Genomic DNA, 20309 nt, shown 5'->3' with positions numbered 1-20309 from the left:
AGCCTGAGATACCTGGAAACGGAGCACCTTTCCACTCACACTGTGTTTGGAACGACAGTCATCCCTCATTACAAACACCAGCGCTTGTTTTCTGAAAAGGACGTGTTTTCCACTGCATTTGACCCCTTCTCCCCCGCAGCGCAAGCTTGATTCTTCTACCTGTGCAGTGGCTTCGCACAGTGTGGGGCTGCAGACTGTGTCCTATGCGGTGTCACACCAGTCACAAAGACCCAGGGAGCAGCAGCCTCACGCCTGGGGCCCCCATCCTCCCGGACGACTCCACGTTAGCGCCCGAGGTGTTTCGAGGGGGAGGAGCAGTCAGCATCAAGACTCCTGGGCCCAGCGCCTCCTGTTTCAGTGTAGTCACTCCTGAGGCCTCAACACACTGTTCTTTGTGTTCAGGAGCAGGAGTAGACTAACCCGGGAATGCCAGATGACAAGTCAAAAGCAGTCCTCTAAAGACCAGTCAGGGGCAGTGTTATCAATAAAATATTTAATCAACTTATCTGTACAAAATATTTAAACGGTTAATGAAGCGTACACAAGTGTGTTTAACAAATATATACTGCTATGTAATTGTCAAGAAAAATAGAGATTGCTGTTTTACAGTTCATTTACATTTCAATATGTACAATCTATTTAAATTTGAGAATACATATACACAGTGGATTTGTACCTGCCCTTGAGCTCCCCGCCAGCTGGCCTGGGCTCGGGGGCAGCGCTCACGACGTCAGCTCCTACGGCCCAAATGGCCAAGCTGGGCAGCGGGGAGAAGGCCCGGTCTCCAGTCCCCAAGCCTCAGCGTTCTGCTCTGGCCGAACCAGAGCTGGAAGACAGGCGACAAAGGAGAATCCAGCTTGTGTTAAATGGGTTTAAAAACCTCACCCTCTTTCACATCTTACTATCAAGCCAAGCTGAGAAATTGAGTGTCATTGCAAAATGAAAGGGCCTTCTACCTATCCCTTCAAACAACTAATTGTGTATTTAGCTGCTGAGGGGATGCTGTGTTATTGAGCTGTGATGGCCCATTTCCTTAACATCACAGCCCTGGAGCTGGAATGCGTGTGTCTGTTAAGGGGCAGGGTCCCCCTTGTGTCAGATGCTGATGCCCACCCAGGGCCAGCTCAAACAGCACTGCACTGCAAGCTGGTACGGGAGTTCTGCAGAAACCTTCACAGTGAGAAGAGTTGCTTCTTTATATATTAAAAAAAAAAATTTCCCCCAAAACTTTTCAGAATCCCCTCTTGTCATCTGCTGAAGGACAGGTACAAAATCGTTAAAAATCCTTATTAAAAAAATCATTAACTTTTCATTTGGGGTGAAATACTTGTAGCTAAAAGACCTAAAGTGACTCATGATTCTTTGTCGTAAAAAACATAAAAGTTGTCCGTGCTACAGTATAAAGTGAAATACCAAAAACAAAGCAAAGGAAAACAAAACAATTACTCTAAGGATGCTCGTGTTCAATCCATGACGGGTCCCGGTGGAGAAGGACAGAGAAGTTCCCCTTTGCAGAGCCTCTGTTTCTGGCTTGGGGCTTGAGTACTTCCCAGCCAGAAAACGCGTTTTATCACGAGCTTGCTTTCTCCCTGAACCGTATCATCACTTTCTAAACAGAATGCTGAATGGCTGACTTGGCTTTGACTCTGACAGGTCCTGATCCGGAAATATAAGTTGCAAAGAAATATGCTCTGCTTGTGGGTGCACTCCTTCCTCAAGCCAAGTTACTGCAGCCCCAAGCCACCAGGACACATGTATCTTTCTGCCCTTAGCAGCTGTCAGTCACTCAGAAATAAACAGGCAGACAAGGAAAGGCCTTCAACATACCTTGTCACTGCTTTTCAGAATCACGCACCTCACTGAAAAATCCAGGCTAGGGCTGCTCACGGGTGAGAGGTCTGAGAGAAGCCAGGCTCATCGGAAAGAGGAGGTACAAGCGGTGGACAGCTGCACTGAACCACCAGAAGGAGTCCGCCCCTCTCCACCCTGCAGCCCAGGGAGCGTCCTCATGGGAAGTGCAGCCTGTGTGCTTCAGATGGGTGTGTCAGCAGGACTCCTGTGAATAAGCCTGACAGGGTGGGAGTCTTGTCTTTGTCAGCCCCGAGCACACCTCAGCCCTAGAAGGATCCACTGAGGTTCTAGATGCTGGCAGCCAAGCACCTGAGCGGGGTCTAGGCTGAGAACAAGAGCCTCGGCCCCGCCGCCTCCTGAGGCAGTAACTGCTGGTCAGATGCAACAGCACAGAGATGAAACGAACTGGCTACAAAGAAGACAGCCACTGGCCCACCACCTGCCTGGCCAGACCTCTGGCCACCATACCACCACACTCCTGTTCGCCTACATCTTTAAAAAATTGTGAAAAAGAAATACAAAAGTGAAAGAGCTGTCCGTGTCCAGAAGGTCTGCACTGCCAGGCCTGAAGGTGCCTGGGACTGACTTACCCACTGCAAGCTTTTGCTTGTTTTCCTAGACGATGGATTTCACATCCCATGGTGGACTTAGAAAGAAGCGTAAGAGGTTTTGCACTGCCTTAAACTAGCAGAAGAGCAGCCGTGAATGAGTGACCAGAGCTCACGTGGCCAAGGTCAAGTCCTCCACCGCCCCCACTGATTGACTAGGCCGACTTCCAACCCTCTCCCCACAGCCACATCCACGCAGGTGGCTCGCCGCAGACTGAGTGTGGCCATCCTGGAAAGAACAGGCTTCTCTCGCCTGGATCCTCATTGAGAGATAGCTGTTCGTGCAGTTTTAAGCTCTGGGTGCAGATTAAAGTCCAGAGCAGCACAAAGTGGGGAAGAAGGCTGCTCCAGGAAAGGGCTGGAAGGCTCCAGGTACAAAAGGCCGCGCTGACTGAAAAACCAGAAATAACGTCTTTTTGACTCCTCCCTTCTAGTGTTTCTGAGTGTTGCGCTCTGCCACCATTTTCCAGGGCCTAAAAGAGAAGAGGAAGAGAAGCTCTCCTGGTGCCTGCTCCTGGCTTGCTCCCCCGGCAAGCTGGGCCAGACATGGGCACAGCAGTGAGGGGGCTAAGGGGCGGGTGGGACCTTACAGAGCAGCTCACCCTTAGACAGGCTTGCTTGCCCCATCTAGGGGCTCTGGGACAGCCCCGGGTCCCTGACTGGGCTGCTGACCAGGCATGGCCTTTCCTTTCCTCTGCTCCCATGGAGGCACCAGCAGCATGGGAGCCTTCCCAGGACTGGGCCACAGAACAGCCTCAGCCCGAGTGTGGCTCTCCCCAGCCCCGTGTCAACTCCAGCTGGGCTGGCAGAGCCCTCAGCTGGGACACAACCTGAGAAAGGTCATGGCTTTGGTGAGCTGAGCCCTACACCCGAGATCTTTGCCTCCCCTGCACCTGCCTTGCTCCAGGAAGAAATCAAAGTGACATCCAGGAAGTACCAATGGAGGCTAAGAGTCTAATGAACACACACACACACACACACACACACACACACACACACACACAGAAACTAGAGCTGCAGCATTTGCTAGAGTGGCTCTGGGACTGAGTCGGAGGGAACCTTTTCCAGGAAATCACATGTGCTCTGCCTTTGAATGATGTGAATGGGCTTTTTGGACAAAGGAGAATCCCAGAACCACAGGACTGGAGAGCTCCTCATTTTACAGGAGCAGAAGTTGAAGCTCTGAGCAGAGAGGTGATGCCCAGGACTTCTAGACTATTTTGAAGCTAGACTTCGCAGGAAATGCCTTGGGGAGCGGCCTTCCTGCAGGCGGGCTGTGCTGTGTGGGGCTGGTCAGTCCTGGGCACAAGAAGCCCACAGTGGGCTCGGGCCCCAGTGCCACGTACACCCCTCGAAGGGATCTAGCTACTTCCCACTCTCAGCATCCTCTAACTGCTGCTGTTTGCTGGGTTTGCTCTGCTGCTGACACTTCCTCCCCAATCCGGACCCTCTCTGAGAGGACATGGCCAACGCTCAGTCCCCTCTGACAGACTGCTGCTTTCCAGAGCCTCCCAGCCCACCTGGAGACCACAGGAGGCCCCCTGGCCCGTGGCCCAATGAGTGGGCCCTGCTTTCCGGGCCTGCAGGAGCTTCAATGTCCTGAGAATCAGCAAGGCCTCCCGATGGTGTTTGTGGCCCAGAGATGGCTGTTGTGCTTTCTCTTCCTCTTTTTCCTGAGACCACATTCAAGCAAGGGAAGAGTCTGATTTTTCTGTGCACAAGCTGCACTTGGAAAGCATTCAACTTTTCTCCCAGCTTTAAGAAGAAGATTAGTCTACATACAGTCCCTAGTTATTTTCTGCTTTGAGTTTGAATGAAATTGCGAACAGAATAAATGACTTGCAGGATTTGAATTACACTCCGATTACATCCACAGGGTGGTCAGTACTCTCCTGAGCACTGGTGGTGAGTTTCCGCTCCCGCTGACACCCCCACGAGCTGTCGGGGAGAAGTCATGCACTGGGTTTGATGGGTGACTGGCCAACTACACAATCCACCCCTCTTCTCCCTCCCATCTGTGCCACTTCAGCAATAAAATGCCAGGACAGGAGGGCGCAGGGGAGCATGTACACGATGAATGGCACAGCTCAATACTGCTTTCTCGAAGCTAAGCTGACAAAGCCTGCCCCCCTCTCCCGAAGACCCAGTGCCACTGCTTGGAAAGCCAGAATCCAACCAGGCAAACATTGGGGCATGGGTGGGCATGGCCACCTGCCAGTGTGGGGGTCTCCCTTAATACGAAAGTCTGGCTTCAAGCAGCAGTGACCAGACTGTGTGGATGTTTGGCAGACCCGGCACCGACTATTCTCAGGCCCCAGCTGGCCTGGCTTGTGCTCCCCAAGGAAGGGTGCCAAACCCTCCTTTTCCTAGCAGAAAGAGTGGTTTGAATGAGCTCAACCATCAGTGCATGATTTCTCCCCAACAAAATGGAAAATTCAGCCTACTTTAAAGAGAAATACTTTGGTGACCCCAGGTAGGGGGGAGGGCTACCTTCTCTCACAGTCCTGACACTCTATCCCTAATGGTAGCCACCAGCTCTCCCACCCGTGGGGACTGGAGAGTCCAGCTGGATGATTTGGCCTTGCTCCCCACTGCCTAGAAGAAAGACAGATGGTAAAGGGTGCTACCAACTGTGGAGGGAGAATCCTTTTCTCCACATCTTGACAAAGTTTCTCGATCCACATCTCAGCAGCAAGATCCTGCCTGCCTCCACATGTGGTGGTCCTTTTACTGTTATCTTTACAAAGTGAAACACATCCTCTCCATTCACCTACTTTTAACTCTGATGCCAGAGGGCTGAGCAGAGTAGGAGTGGGACACGGTAGCCCCTGGTAGTTACATGCAGCACCAGAGGAAATCCAGGAGGCATTCTTTTTGTTTGATACAGAATATGCTGAGAGCATTAGGGGCCATCGAAGTAGCTGTCACTAACCAAGGACAACAGCCCCCACTCTGGGGTGCAGCCTGGACTCAGGATGCAGGGAGACACCTACTTCCTACAACACGACGCACCTTGATGGAAGCAGCCATCAGGAGGAAACAGGAAAAAAATGGACATTTTTTTTCTGCCATGAAAACCTCAGGCTAAATCAAGACAGTGCTTCTCCCAAAATTGTTTTTCCTAGTCATTAAGAAAGTATCAAAGTGTTTGCTTTTGTCCAAAGATATTAAATATCCTAGAATTTCTCCAAAATAATACTTAGCTAGTTTTTCAGCTCTCTTTCTAAAACTTCTAGCACAACTTTTAATACTTTCGTGCCATTTTAAAAATACATCATTATGACAGGTATCAGAGCAACCACTACACACTCATTATTAAAATCATAGTTTAGAAAAGGAGAGTGAGGCTTCTCTGGCAAAATCCGTAAGTGTAACAGCACCATCTTTGCCCAGCCACTGAAACTAGATGGAAGTGTGCCATGGCAGCCACTTTGGAATTTTTTTATTTTAACCTGAAGAGAAAGTTTGCATCTTCTGGTCATATGTAGCTACTCATACAGCCAATGGCATATAAATTCACATCATAAATGTGTTTTATCCTCCTTTGAGGGAATTTTTAAGGCTAAAAAGAGCTCATGTGGGACCTTTAAGTAAATTAGCTGTATCTAAATATTTCAGATCTCTCTCTCTCTCTCTCTCTCTCTCTCTCTCTCTCTCTCTCTCTCTCTCTCTCTCTCTCTCTCTCTCTCTCTTAAGAGTGTCATCACTGAGAATTAAAATGTGTGTAAGTCATCCTGGACCTCAGTATTCAAGAGAAGAAGGGCAGAATGAATGCCTCTCGGAGACCCTAAAGGAGAAAGCCCGGCACAACCTCAAACGGGAGTACCCAGGAGGGCTGCAGGGTTTTTCAAAGAAGCCCTTGGATCCCCAGACAGGTGGAATCCAACTTGTTTCTCTTCCTCCTCCTAAGCATTTACACAGGCTACAGTGGACTCACAGGCAGAAATGAACCACATAAAATAATGAAGGTTGGCATCTTTGACCTCCCTTTTATGCAGACAATCCGACCATCAGCAAGACTCCTTGGGGCAAAATACAGTGACTAGGGGATAGGTTTCCACCTCTGGCCCCCACACCCCACCCTTCTGCAGGTGCCATGGCAGCCAAGTTGCAGATGCTCCTCCATGGAGCAAGGAGGGGTGGGGCCGACCTTCTTTAGGCTCTGAACCATTGGGTTGTGGGGAGTTGAAATCTCACAAAAGCACTTTTGTGTGGCTTCACTTCCCATTACTATCGCACTGCCAAAAACTACAGCAACAACACAGTGAAAGCATGTAAAAGCCAACACAGACTTGATAGCTAAGCGTAAGCACATGTTGGCTACTCCCAGGGCACCATTTGGAGGGGGCTGTGCCTACCTGGCAAACCCCAGTCCTCTGCAGGAGCCCACCCCAGGACACCTCAGTGCCTCCTCCCAGCTCTTCAGGAAAACCTGGCAGGTCTCTAGGGAAAGCCACAGTGTGCCCCCATCCCATTCTCGTTCCCTGACATCACACTAGCTTCCTCCTGAACAGCCCAAGGCACTACTACTTCCTCTCTCCAGCTTAGGAGCTGCAGGACCTGGCAGGTGCCACCCCACCCCCAATGACATATCAGATCAGCCTGGCAGTTTAAAACCTCTCCCCCGTTTCACTTTCCTCCCCAAAAAACTTTTTTCTATTCTCTAGATCATTCCCAATTGGAACTAATAATTAAAAAAAAAAAAGTGGTGCTGACCTCTGCAGAGATCTGGGAAGCTCCGCGATGCAGTCTTTCTGGCAAATGTTCCCTTTCAAAATCAAGGGAGCATGTTAGATTTTATAAGTTAAGGGAAAAAAGATAAGGCTTTTTGCAGCAGTTCCTTCCCACAATAAATGACCCGGATGCAACGCAGACCTTCAGAAAAGACTTGTGACAGCCCTTCTGTCCATTCCAGGTGTAACTCAGTCCCGCAGCTGTGCCTGCCATAACCCACATTTGGCCAGAAACAAAAAGGGGTGAGATGAAGCTTACTCAAGTATCCCCTTAGTGCCCCCATTCTGAAGCCCCCAGTTCCATAACCCGTTTCTACCCTATTAGTGCGAGTTAACTGGAACAGCAACGCAAACACCATCCTCTCTCCAAAAGGGGGCAGTGGGCGCAATGGTGATCTGTTTGCAAAATACATGTGGCTGTGGCATTCGGTAGCGTCAGGTCCTCTCTTCCCAGGGCTTCCAGATGCTTCCACTGGAAACGTGTGCATGAGTGACAAGTGTGTGGGTGTGAGTGTTGCTGTGTGAACGTGCGCTCTCCCTCCTCTGTGCGGGCGCCGGTCCAGACTCGGACTCGCACTCACTCTAGGTGACAGGGTTGGCCGGCAGTTGTTCTTCAGTAGGAGGTCCTTGATGGCGCGGTTGCCCGGCCCCTGGCCCGGCCTGGCCCGAGTGCTACCTGCAGCCGCACGCCTCCACCACCATGTCCTCGTATTGCTTGTAGACCACGTTGTTGGCGGCGTCGATGTAGAGGATGCTGATGGGGCTGAGGCGAGCGGGCACGCAGCAGGAGGCCGGCGCCGCATCCGGCGCCATGGAGTTGAGCAGCGTCTGAATTATGGCGTGGTTGGTGGGCTCAAGGTGCGAGCGCAGCGGGAAGTCGCAGACGCCCTCGCAGTGGTACGCCTCGTAGTCCAGCGGCGCGATGATCCAGTCGTCCCAGCCCAGTTCCTTGAAGTCCACGTGCAGCGGCTTGCGGCTACAGCGGCTGCGGCCCCGGCGCCCGTGGCCCCGGCCCGCGCCCCCGCCGCTGCCCTGCGTCGCCCGCGCCCCGGCCAACGCTGTCCGCCGCCGCCTGCGGCCGCTGATTACTGCCGTCTGCGACCTGATGCTGGGTCCCGGATCCGGCGGCGGCTCGGCTGCCAGAGCAGACCCGAGCGCGCGGGCCTGGGCTCGGATCTCCCGGAACAGGCTCTCCTTCCTGTGCGTTCGGGAGGAGACGACCAGCAGTGCTCGCTCTTCCGCCACCGCCCCACCTCCGCCCCGTGAGCCGAAGCCCAGCAGCCTCAGCGCGAGCGGGCCCCGCGTCGGACCCGCCACTCCGCGCAGCAAGAGGCAGAACGCGAGGGTGGCGCGAGGCTCCCGGCGGTGGCGCCGCACGGCGTCCACCACGTCGAACACCTCCCAGCGCGCGCTGTCCAGGGGCTCGGCGGCTCGGGAGTGCAGCAGGCGCGGAGCGCGGGCGGCGCCGGGGCACGTGGACAGTAGCAGTAGCGGGGAAGTCCAGCTGCCAGGCCCCGGCTCCGGAGATTCGCGGCGCAGCACGCGCAGCTCTGCGCCAACCACCTCGTCGGTGTCGGGGAGGCTGGACACGTCGAACAGGAAGCTCTGGCCGGTCTCGTTTGCCGATTCATCTGAAGGGGACAAGCAGAGACAGAGAAAGAGCAGAATAAGAGCGAAGCCGGCACCCCTGGCCGCGAGGCTTCTTAACTGCAAATTGCCCAACTGCCCTGAATGTGGGAGCATGGATCGCCGAAGCCGGCGCCCGCCTGGGGTCTCCGCTCCAGCCGGAAGGCCGCCAGCCTGGCCCAGAAGAAAGGGAGCCTTTGCCCACATTATCGGGACCTGGACTTTGGTTCATCGAGCCAAATGATGCCCGACAACCCACGGACAGCCACTTATCGCACCCCCGCACCCGAGACCAAGACATAAAGCCGCTACAGTTCCTATGCCTGCCCCAAAGCCATGGCTTTTCGAACACTAGTTCGGAAGCCAGACTTTGGGCTGGTAGCGGGAAAAAGGCCCAGCAGGCGCATTTCTAAGACCCAGAGATCAGGCTGACTGCCCGAGTTTCCGCTCTGTACGGGGACTGCTTCTTATCGCCCTACTGAGCCCCTGAAAGAGCCTCGGAGTCCCGGTTGTGCGAAAACAGAAGATTCTTTTTCCCTGAAAACTGCTTCTGCTACCTCTCTTCCCTAGCCCAGCCTGGACACTCCCGCCGGCCACTGTCTCCCATGCAGGCTGGGGCTTAGCGATTTGTCCAGAAGGGGAACGCGTCTGCAGGGCTACAGAGACCCTTTGGTGCATCCGACCCCTTTGCTTTGCTGGAGGGGAACTGAGGCCCAGGTAGGGGCCCGGCTCAGCTCCTGGTCGCGATGGTGAACTCCAGACTCAGCTTCTTCCAGTGCTTCTGCCACTTCGGACGGAGGGGAAAAGCGGCAGAGGAGGGCAAGCAACCTTCTGGGAAGGGTCTGAGGCAGCGCGGGATTGCCTTGCTGCCGTGAGGGCAGCGGACCCAGTGAGGTCTCCCCGCACTACCCGCTGGTCCCTTCGCAGACTTATTCTTTCCCTCCGCCACATCTCATCTCGGGCTTTGGGATTTTATTTCTGGTCATGGGCACTTATTTCTTTTGGGGCTCAGAAAAAAAAAAGTTGAAATTCCACCAAGCAGCAGATAAGGAGCTCCCTTTGAAGAACGTCATATGGTTTCGTTTTGCCCCAAACGCGGAGAGACTGTGCAGACTCCCCCTACTACTGGAGATTTGCTCACCAACCACGGATGCCAAGCCATCAACTCCTGAGGTCCGAAGTTTGAGTGCTGCCGGTGACGTCTAGAAACCTCAGGCAGCCCTACTCCAAGCTGAGGCTCAGGGTGGAAAGGGGAGCAGGAGAGGCACTGGGCAAGTGCTCCCTAACCCCCCTCTTCAAAACACACACACACACACACACACACACACACACACACACACACACACACACACACACACTGCTTTCTCCCAAGGGCTTGCTTGCTGGAGCACTTTCTCTGTGATTCCTCTGCAGCCTCTCCCACCTCCAAGGTCCTGCCACTGCATCCCCTCCCTCCAGAGCAAGGAAGGAGAAGCAGCTTTACTAGCCTTGCCAACGAAGCAGAGCTCCCCAGGAAAGGATGTAGATCAGGCTGAGGATAACTCAACCTAAAAAAGAGCATCTGGTGCCTCTACAAGCTTAAGGCCCAGCACATTCCAACTCTCCCACAGCTGGGAGTCCACACAGCAGTGTTAGTGCTGGGGCCTTCCCTGGCTCTATACACCAGGACTCAGGCTCCCTGTAAGTACCCTAGCATCCTGTCCATGGGGCATGCCAGGCTCTCAGAGAATGCTTGAAAGTTCCCACCTGACTATAAGACTGTTTGGGCCTGGGATGTCCCTGCATCCCAGATCAAGTAGCTTGTGAGACATTGTGTGTGTGTGTGTGTGTGTGTGTGTTGGAGGGGGTGAGAGATTTGATCACTGCACTGCCTCTACCTGCTTTCCTGGGCTAGGGTCAGGAATATTCAGCCCCCAACGGCTCCCAGGCAGGGCACAGACTGCGGGAGCATTTACTTTCCAGCCCTATTTGCCTTTCTTTTCCTCCTGCCTTCCATTCTGGGTCCCTGGCTGGATAGAATTAAGGCTGAAATTACTTGCATTTCCGCCTGAAATTAGTTAAAATTTCCCTATCTGTCTGCTTTAATGGCTTCAATAGAGATTAATAAAATCCAGATGAGGTACACCAACCACTGCGGCCTCACCCACGTCCTACCTTTGGAGGACTTAGGATGGAGTAAGGTGGTGTCGCTTGGTCCGAGAGAGGCCTGCATTCCTGCACGGTCCTTGGCCCTCCTCTCCTCTGAACAAAACGGAGTCCTCAACCTCTGGCTCCCCGGGAGCAGCACAAGGCACAAACACCCAGAATTATACATCTCCACCCAGACATTGCCTGCTGAAAAGGGCCCGCCTCATACCTAGTGATGCCACCAGCCTCTCCAGAATCATTTACTTTAGTCTGATGCCTGCTTTGTCCCGCATTCCCGAGTTTTCCCCACATCGTACGGCCCTCCAAGTCTGGGAGCCGCAGAGACTGCGGCAAGGAAGCACCCGCCGCCACTACCACTGCGCAGGCCCCCTGAGCCGTACCCCCTCCTTGCTTCTCCGGCTCTCCAACTCAGCCTGCCTCCTCGAGGGGACCCGCCGGCCGGCAGGGCCAGGTCAACCCAGCAAAGGGACGGGATCAGCCCTCTGTTGCCGGGCCCCGCGAGCTGCCGCCGCTCTAGTCACAGTCCAGGCACAGCGGGTTCGGGTGCGCGGACCTCGGCGAAGTTTCCTTCTAACACCTGAGGCTGGGACGTGTAGGGACCGAGCCCCCCAAACGGAATGGAGCAGGGGCACGGCTCCAACGGTAGCCTCAGCCTAGAACCTGACAGGATGGACGGGCGCAGTGGAGGCGTGAGTACCTTGGGTCGCCTGGTCTGCGAAGCCGGTGATTGTGTCCGCGTGGCCGTGGCGGCCAGAACCCGAGGTGGAGGCAGCGACTGCCCCGGCCGGAGCCCTCCCGGCCAGGCTCCGGTAGAGCGACATCATGAACTGGTGCGGCACCACCGAACCGTTCCTGAAGCCAGAGCCCGCGGCGCGGCGCGCGGCGCGGGGCCCGGGAGCCACGGCGGCCGGGGCAGTGGAGGCGCCCGCGGCCGCAGCGAGGGTCCTCCCGCCGCCGCCACCGCCCCCCGGACTCTCGGCCGGCCCTGCCCCCGCCGCTCGCAGCACCACTGCAGCTTCGAGCCCGTCGCGGGGGCGGCAGGCGCTCAGCAGCCAGAGGCACAGCGCGGCGGCCGCGCTCAGGTCCATGGGCTCCAAGGGCCAGGCGGACGGGCGGCGCGGGCTCCGTGGCTTCGGGAAGTCCCCCGGCGCCTTTTGAACATAGTGTTTAATAATGGGGGAAGTGTGCGCAGCAAGCTGCGGCCCCCCCTCCTCTCCCACCCCACCCCCGCTCAACGCCCGGAGCAGCGCCCCCTGCTGAACACACGAGCGGAAGCGCCGCGCCCCCTACTCCGGCCTAACGCGGAGTCCAGGGCCGGGGCCTCCGCCCTGGACCGAAGCGCTTCGACCCCACTCTCGCTAAGTAAGTGTTACCGGCCGAAGACTACCGCCACAAACTAGGGCCCCGCCTCCCTTCCCAAGGCAAGGCGACCCCCTCCGCCCACGCTGTGCCCGGGCCAAACTCGCCCTCCATTGTCAGAGGCTCCTGGGCATCGCGCGTAACCTCCCAGCTTCTTCCCCACTCCCAGGCCTAGAAGCCCCCGCCCCCTCCCCGTTCCTATTCCGCGGGTGCCCGAGACGCAAGAGGTGGGGCCGCGGAGGCGCTCGGCCCCGCCCGTCCATGCCGCGACCCCGTGGTCAACGTACGGAGAGGCCACAAGGGCGCACAGAGGCCACAAGGGCGCGCAGGGTTGTCACAAACAAGCGTTCTTGATCACCGGTTCGGCGGTTCCTCATCCTGGCACAGCCACCAAAGATCAGAGTGGGAGGCCGGAGCAGGGTAGGGCACCCGTAGGGAAGAGAGGGCTAGCAACTGGAAGGGCAGGCCAGAAAGATAGACGGACAAGGAGCGACAGTCGAAAAGCAAAGGTTTGGGCGCGGAACATGCGCTTAGACGGGAGCCAAGATCTTGAAGAATCTCAGAAACTACGAAGGCAGCGGGGTGATGAGGGGATTCCCGCGTGGGAGCGGCTCCCCGAGTTTATCTGCGCGTCGAAGTGAGGACCTTCCGCCCGCCTCCTAGGGGGCTCGGCTAACGGAAACGGGCTACCGGGTATGTTGGGGCGCTGCCAGAGCCGGGAGGGCGAGCGCGAGTGGGGAGAGCCCCGGGGCGACACCTCAGTACTTCCTTCCCGGGCCCCGGTTCTCGCGCGCGGTGGAGGTGGGGGTGGAGGAGGCGCACCGGAGCGCAATCGCGCGGGGCGACGAGGCACTTGGGTCAGCAGCCGGCACAGGGAGGTCCCGGAGGACGCATCTCAGGGAGACGCGCGGGGAAGAGAGGTGGCTGGCGAGCCCAGCTCCACCAGCAGCACCGACTTCCCTCAAATGCGGGAAAGTCTAACGGATGGACGATCCGCTGTTAGGCAGACGGAGAGCCTGAGCCGGACGGATCCCCGTAGCAGCGAAGGAGCGTTTTTTCTTTTAAAATTGTGTTTGCTACCGATCTCGGAATCTAGGCGGGGCGGGGCGTCACTTTGAGAGAGCGATCAGCGTCGACATGACGCCACCAGATCCAAAGCCTCCTGAGTTCCGACTCTCGCTGGACTGCCCCTCACTCTGACCCACATAAGACGCCAGGCTTGGGGAGCTCCTGGGCCGCAGTCAGAGTTCCCCTGCACCGGCTGCTTGGTCCCAAGCGAGCTCTTCAGTCGTCGCCATGCCGGACCCCGCGGAGACGCAGTACCCGCTCAGCTTAGGACATTGGGCCATTCACCCCTCGGGGACGTATGGGGGAAGGAGAGGCCTGGCCAGGGGTCACAACTCTTGGATCCCAGGCGGATCAGGTGGGCGGAGGAGAAAGGCCCAAGGTTAGCGTGGGAATGTCTGGGCAAGAAGGGGGCTGGGATGACCAGGGCTGCATTAACCCACCCTGCTCTTGGGACAGAGGATGGAGAGCCTCAGCAAGGCTGTAGTCACGGGTCTCCCTTCTTCCAGTATAGAGCTGCCCTGCAGGAGCCTACGCAAGCTGTCTGGCAGAGCCGCCCTAGAGACACTGGTCAGTTCAGATAGTCCCGGCCCAGCCACCTGTCTCTCAGCTGATGCTTGTGTTGCGTCCCTGCTCTTTCTTGGCCCCCTTTCTGCCCGCAGCCACGCATGAACAGTTTTTGGGTGTTTTGCAGTCACCTCGACTAAAATTGGTGCAAACACCCTGGGAACCTTGAGCTGGGGTCAAGTAGTCCTGGTTCTGGTCCCGGCTTTGACCTCTTTAACAACCAGCCCCTCGCATCATCTGGGCTTCAGTTTCTCCAACTGTGTGAGGGAGAGAATGGGAGGGTCCTGGCACAGGCTTGGCCCAACAGGTGCCAAATAAAGGTTTGTTAATTACATGATATCCCTACCTGGAGGTCACCTTGGGGCTTAGGAATTAGGGATGGGTTGGAATCCCTGTGCTTTTGCTGTCCCTGTGGAAGCGGGGCACTAAGATTCTTTGAGACTGAATTTCCTCAGGTGGAAAATGGAGAGATTGTCACTTTAGGAAGTTTGTGTGTGTCTAGGATAAAAGGCTGGCACAGAGGAGGCTCTGGTGGCCTTGCCCCTCTCAGTCTGTTCTGGATCCTCAGGGTGATGATGGCTGAGAGAGGAGCAGCTTCTAAAAGGAGTGCCTGAAGGAGGAGTCTCTGGAGGAGACTGCTGGGGGCGGGGGGTGGGGGGGTGGGTGGGAACTGCTGCTGCTGGAGCCACTGCCCACCCGCAGTGTGTGCTTGAGCAGGGACTTAGCTGCTGTCACTTCTGTTTCTTGATCTGTAAAGTGAGACAATAATGCATGCATTCATCATTTATCTGGTCCTATTCATTCCTCCTTCCCAGTAAATATTGTGAGCAGCTTTCTGTGTGTTGTGGATTCAGCAATGTGCAGCACAAAGTCATGGAACTTTCGTAAGGGCAAAAGAGACAGGAGACACATAAATGCATAAAAGCACATGAATGTACTGTGTGCTGTCCAGTGGTTCATTGCGAAGCGATGGGAAGCAAAGGCTGGGGGCGCTTTTTGATCAGCAGAGGACACGCTGCAGCAAAGCCCGGAGAGGAGGGAGGCAGAGGGAAGCTGGGGCCATGTCTAGCTCCCTTGCCTTCCCCTCAAATAATGATAGTAACCGTTTGTTTCCCTCCAAATGCCAGGCATCCTGCCAACAGCTTAACGTACCTCATTTCATTTTATTTTCACCACTGCTGGGTTCTGTGAAGTAGGTATTATTCTTTCCACTTTATTGACAAAGAAAGTTGAATCACAGAGAAATTTAACACCTTGCCCAGATCACCTGGTGAGTGGCAGAGCCTGGAGTCATCAACGGTCTGGTCTCTGCCCCAACCCTTGGCCACCCACAGGGGAAGTGGGTCTGAGGCTGGGGAGCTTGGTCCCCAACTCCAGTGGAGAGGCAAATAGTGTCCTGCCTTTCTTCTCAAGCTCTCTGGAAATTTCTTGGCAGAAAAGGAACTCTCAGGTCCAGGTGAAGACTGTGAAAGCATTGCCTTGGGGACTCCTTGCCTCTGGCATCAGCTGGGTGCTCACAACACCTGCCCACTGAATGCAGTCTGTCCTCACCAGCAGCAGGGCCCACCTGAAGCTGGAGAAGCCACAGAGCTCAGAGCAGGACACGCTGCAGGAGCATGTGGTCTAAAGGCTAAGTTTACATGATGTGGTCTGATGGCTTAGGGAGTCAGGCCCACAGCCATGGCTTGACTTGACCAGGTCTCCAGACCCCGTCCAGGGCTTCCCTGGGGTCAGGACTGAGCATCAGCCTGGAGGGCAGATGGCGCCCTCCCTGGCAACAGAGAAACATGAGACCAGGAATACCCAGCCCAGCATCCCTGACTTCATGAAGCTGAAGGTTTATGGGGCCCACAGAGCCAGACTGGGACTTCCTCCTGGGGGACACAGTGAGCCTTGCATAGGTGAGCCGGACAGGAGGGCGCTAGCACTCCCAGAAGTTGTGCCCTACCTACACATTTTGAAGGGCGATTCCTGCTCCTCTGTGTTGTCCCAGCTATCAGTGTTACCAGGAAGCTGGTGATGAGGCCGAGGGGCCAGGGCAGGGAGTTTGCAGAAGGCTGGGAGAAAACTGGGGGCTGGAAGTTTTAACTTCCATTCCTCATCAGTCTGATGACTGCCCCCCAGCGCCCAGAACACCAGACTTCAGCTGTTACCTCCTCAGAGAGGGGAGGGGAGACTGGCTCCAACAAGGGAGGAGGGGAAAGCAGCCCAGTTTGGGGGCAGGGGGTGGGGGTGCTTCTTGACCAGGGTGCGGAGGAGCTGTCCCCGCATTCTCCCCCCCCAGATCCTTTGCACTCATCTATGCTTTGCAGAAGCTGTTTGCTTTCTCTGACCACCAGGTTTCTGATTCAGAAACCAAGTGTCTGAAGGAACATTCTGGGTTATTTGGGCCAACTTTCCATATCATGTCTGATTCATAACAAATTGCTACCCAGCCTGTGCTTGCACATCTCTGGAGACCACGAGCTCCCTCCCTATCCCAGGCAGCCTTCTGCTAGCTCTGAAGCTGAGGAAGCCTGCACACGGCACCTGGGAGAGCCACCACATCTCTCCCAGTCACCTCTGCTGTGGAGCTCACATGCCATCTGGGAATAGGAGCTGGCACACTGGGTTGATGCCACCTAGGAAGTTAGTCTTGGATTTTGCCAGCTAAAGCCACCTTGTGGTGACCTTCAGACACCGGAAATTGGAGCTGCCCTGCTGCAGCCTGCTCAGCCTGGAGCCAGTGTCTCCTGTCACACCAGATACCCGACCCCCTGTCTGACGACTAGAATATGAGAAGTTCCTTCAAGGTGGCCTTCATTGCCCATGTAGGGCAGCCAAGTCCCCCAAGGGGAAGGGATCAGCACCCTGTTGTTTGGCATCACAGCCACCTGGGATGGTGGGGCCCCTCTGTGATCCTGTGCCTTTTGATCAGACGGTCTCATCCCAGCTCTGTCCCAGGCACCCTGGACCTGGGAGAAGATGAGGATGGATGAGGGCTCAGCCTCCACCCTGTCCACTGTTGGGCTTTCTGGGCCCCTGTAGCCAAGCACTGTTTGTGAAGATAAAATAGATGCCCCCTTGGCTATGATGTTGATGGCTCCCAAGAGTCAGGAGACCAGAATTCAAATCTGGCCTCTAACCTTGGGCCACAAGTCCCTTGGCCCTTCCTGGCTTTCAGTCCCCAAATACACAGTGAGGCTGACAATCAAATGTCCTCTAAGGGCCCACCTGTGAGAGGTGGAGAGCCTGTGAGGGACCCACCATTGCTGTTGTGACTCAGAGCTGGAGAGGGTTAGAGGTGAGGAGGCAGGGTTAGCCTGGCGCTCTGCCTCTTAAGATGGTGTCCCTGGGAGAGCAGGAGAGGGAAGATGGTGACAACAGCCTGTAGAGGGAGCCACCTACCGCCGCACCTGCTGCTGCTGTCCCCCACCCAGCTGGAAATGTGCTGCAGTCATCTCCCCCAGAAAGACCTGGGATGGGGCTGCGGGGGTGGGAAGACTCCAGGAGGGCTGTGGCTCAGCCCCTTCTGATGCCAGGTCTGGGCTTCCTCAGGCTCGGAAGAATTTCCCAGGCCCAACAGAGGGTTGCTTCGCCCTAGGTTACCCAGGCAACAGCTCTGGCATCCACACCGGGGTCGGCTGCAGCCCGGCCCCTGGCCACTGGTTGGCCTACCCTTGGGGGTGGATGGGGGAGGGGAAGGGACAGAGAAGAAAGGAGTCGGGTAGCTTCTTTTCCAGAAGTTTCAGAGGAGACCTCTCAGAGTCCTTTATTTGGTTTAGGACAAATGGTGGCTGGCTGGTGGATACTGCCATCTTCTGGTCACTGGTTATAACAGCATCACGGTGTGGCTGAACTCCTGCTGGGGTTTACAAAGACCAGGTCAGCCTGGAACCTGGACCCTGCACTGGGACCCCGGCAATTCAGCCAGCTTACCTGGAACTCTAAAGTGTCCTGGGAACTGAGGGTCAAGCACTACATGCCTCCAGTACTCTTATTTCTAAAGTCATGCTAAAGACCTGGCTTCCAAACCAAACTTCCAAATTTTGCAGGGCACTAGCTTTGTAACCTTGATTATGTTAATTGACCTGTCATCCTCCATCTTTTCATCTTTAAATGGAGACAGGGATTCCTACCTGTCAGGTGTGCTAAGGAATAAAGGAAACAGAGTAGGTAAAGTCCTTAGCATAGTGACTGGCTCAATAAATGGTGGCTTTTATTGTTTTCTGATTAAGTCCTGGCTTAACCAATTGGAAAGCTAATCTAACCTGTCCATCCCATCTCCTGTGTATGGCCACTGTCTTTGAGGCATTTCCCCTCTGTTCACTGGCCCATTGTGAATATCAGTTGTGTGAAGGTGTATCTCCATTAGATTTTCTTGGAGACCTTTGTGGACACATAAGATTTTAAAAGCCAAAAAACCAAAAATCTTTTGGAATCAAAACTGGTGACTCTTAGAAAATGCAATGATTCAGAATGCCCAGTCCTCCAATCTTGGTCAGATAGGAGCCCAGGGTCTCTGTTCTAGACACACAATGAATAGGGAACCAAACTGTCTTCTTTGCCTGAGAAGATGGGGCTAACAGAGGTGAGAAGCAGAGTTGGAGGACCCAGAAGTTGTGTCCCTCAGTCTAGGATGTGAGACCTTGCAGATACCCCAGAGGATGGAGACACTGGGATGGAAAAAGTCTCATGGCTCCCACAGCAGTGCCAAGTGGATGTCACAGTGCTGACGCAGGGACCTGGTGTCAAGTTTGGTGGCCTTGCCTCCGGTGTTTTGGCCCACGTGGCAGAGGCATCTGTGAGATCTTCAGGGGGCCAGTCTCTGAGGCTGCCCTGCACGGGATGAGGCTACCTACAAAACTGGGGTCTTGGCCCTAGGCCATGGCAAACCCCATGTGCTTCCCATTTTCCTAGGCAGCTGATCCACCGCGAAATGATACCTTAATTTAGAGCAGAGCCCAGGCTGGGTTCTGTCCTCCTAGACTTTCTTCTTGCCTTGGATAAAGAGTTGGAGGACACTAATCAAAATGTTTATCCTAATTGCTAGGGGCATAAATCTGAAAGAGTTAGAAAAAAATCGGGTGATGAAATTAAAATCCTAAAAGTCACCAGCAAATCATTGCCAATTAAGGAACAGTGAGGTATCATTTTTCTTTACTTCTCAGATTAGTGAAACTGAAGAAAATAAAATCCATTATTGGTGAGAGGACAAACAAGTAGGCATTCTATACACCATTGATGGGAATGGTAGTGCAGAGAGATTTTTCAAAGAGCAGTGTACAGCATCAACATTTTAAAGAAGGAAATCCTTTGACTCAACACTTTCACTTGTAGAAATGTACTTTGTTATAGGTATACTCACACAAATGAAGATAAATATACAAAGATTTTAAAAACTGAGGTTAATAGTGAAAACTGGAAATGACCAAAATGGCATTTAATAGGGTAATGACAAAATAAAGGGTGATACACCCTCATGGGACTGCTCTTCCCTATTGCAATTATGAACTGCATTTCAGTGCGTGGCCAGTGCGTGGCACAGAAAGATGCCCACAGTTTTGGAGGCTGGAATACGAGGTGGGCAGAGGAGAGAGAGAGGAAGGAGCAAACTGTTAGCTGCCCACATCAAAGGTCAAGCTATGCTGATGGACGTGTGTCTGTCCAGCTGTCACTGTGTCTGTCACTGTCCTTCCACCCATGGTCTGTATCTCAGGCCTCTTCTCTCCTCGGGGATCTCACTTCTTTCTGCTCTGCCTAAAAACAGATTCACATTTTTACATCATAGAATAATAAATCTGCCTTGGAGAGATTCATTATCAAGTATCACTATAAACGAATTCCCATGTAGCCCTCAAAACAGAATTGACAGATCAAGACAACAGAATAGGGAGTCCAGAAGCGAATCATAATGTTTGTAACTATTTATAATGTGACAATTCCAAAGGCGGAAACGATGGAGAATTCAATAGAACTTAGTAATGAATGACACTGGATACCCGACTATATTTAAAGAAAAAAATTGACCCTATCTCATGATATAAACCAAAATTAATTCTTAGTGAATCAAGGAATTGATTGGAGGAAATATATTTGGAGGAAATGTGAATATATAGTCTAGGGTAAGGAATACTTTTCTAAGTAAAATTTCACTGTAAAAATCACCAAGAGAAATGGCCATGGTTGGAGCTACACAAAAATCTTAAAACCTGCATGTAAAAAAATTCCAAAAACAGAATTGAACCTTAACCAACTGACCCAACTCAACATGGGGGACATTGGTTTTGTGTCCCCTGATGTGATCACCAGTGTAGCACTCCTGCCAGATAATAACATGCATTGAGCCATGAAAAATAATTAGACAAATCCC

At 54.1% G+C, this 20309-nt stretch overlaps 1 protein-coding gene across 2 annotated transcripts; it reads right to left on the bottom strand.

Moving 5' to 3' along the window:
- Window positions 1-476: 476 nt before the first annotated feature.
- GDF7 (growth differentiation factor 7) lies at window positions 477-12169 on the bottom strand. 2 transcript variants are annotated; one of them, XR_012499251.1, is made up of 3 exons: window positions 11664-12169; window positions 7176-8823; window positions 477-2932 (listed from the first exon to the last, which is right to left on the bottom strand). XR_012499251.1 is itself a non-coding variant. In XM_074341720.1 (2 exons), exons 1-2 carry the CDS (start codon window positions 12052-12054, stop codon window positions 7865-7867), a joined length of 1350 nt encoding a protein of 449 aa, XP_074197821.1. In that variant the 5' UTR covers window positions 12055-12169; the 3' UTR covers window positions 477-7864. The 2 variants fall into 2 exon arrangements, 1 of the variants encoding a protein (XP_074197821.1); XM_074341720.1 differs by having other exon boundaries at window positions 477-8823.
- Between the last annotated feature and the right edge of the window lie 8140 nt (window positions 12170-20309).

The sequence above is a fragment of the Camelus bactrianus genome, chromosome 15, assembly GCF_048773025.1.
Source record: "Camelus bactrianus isolate YW-2024 breed Bactrian camel chromosome 15, ASM4877302v1, whole genome shotgun sequence".
NCBI lineage: Eukaryota > Metazoa > Chordata > Mammalia > Artiodactyla > Camelidae > Camelus > Camelus bactrianus.
Note: the sequence above shows the minus strand (reverse complement) of the source record. Positions and strands in the feature narration are given on the sequence as shown.

Bases quoted from the DNA above. Each gene is read 5' to 3' on its own strand.
- GDF7 (XM_074341720.1), bottom strand. From the start codon at position 12,054: ATGGACCTGAGCGCGGCCGCCGCGCTGTGCCTCTGGCTGCTGAGCGCC. The intron at 8,824-11,663 runs GTACTCACGCCT...TGTCCCCTTCAG, and splicing joins CGCAGACCAGGCGACCCAAG to ATGAATCGGCAAACGAGACC.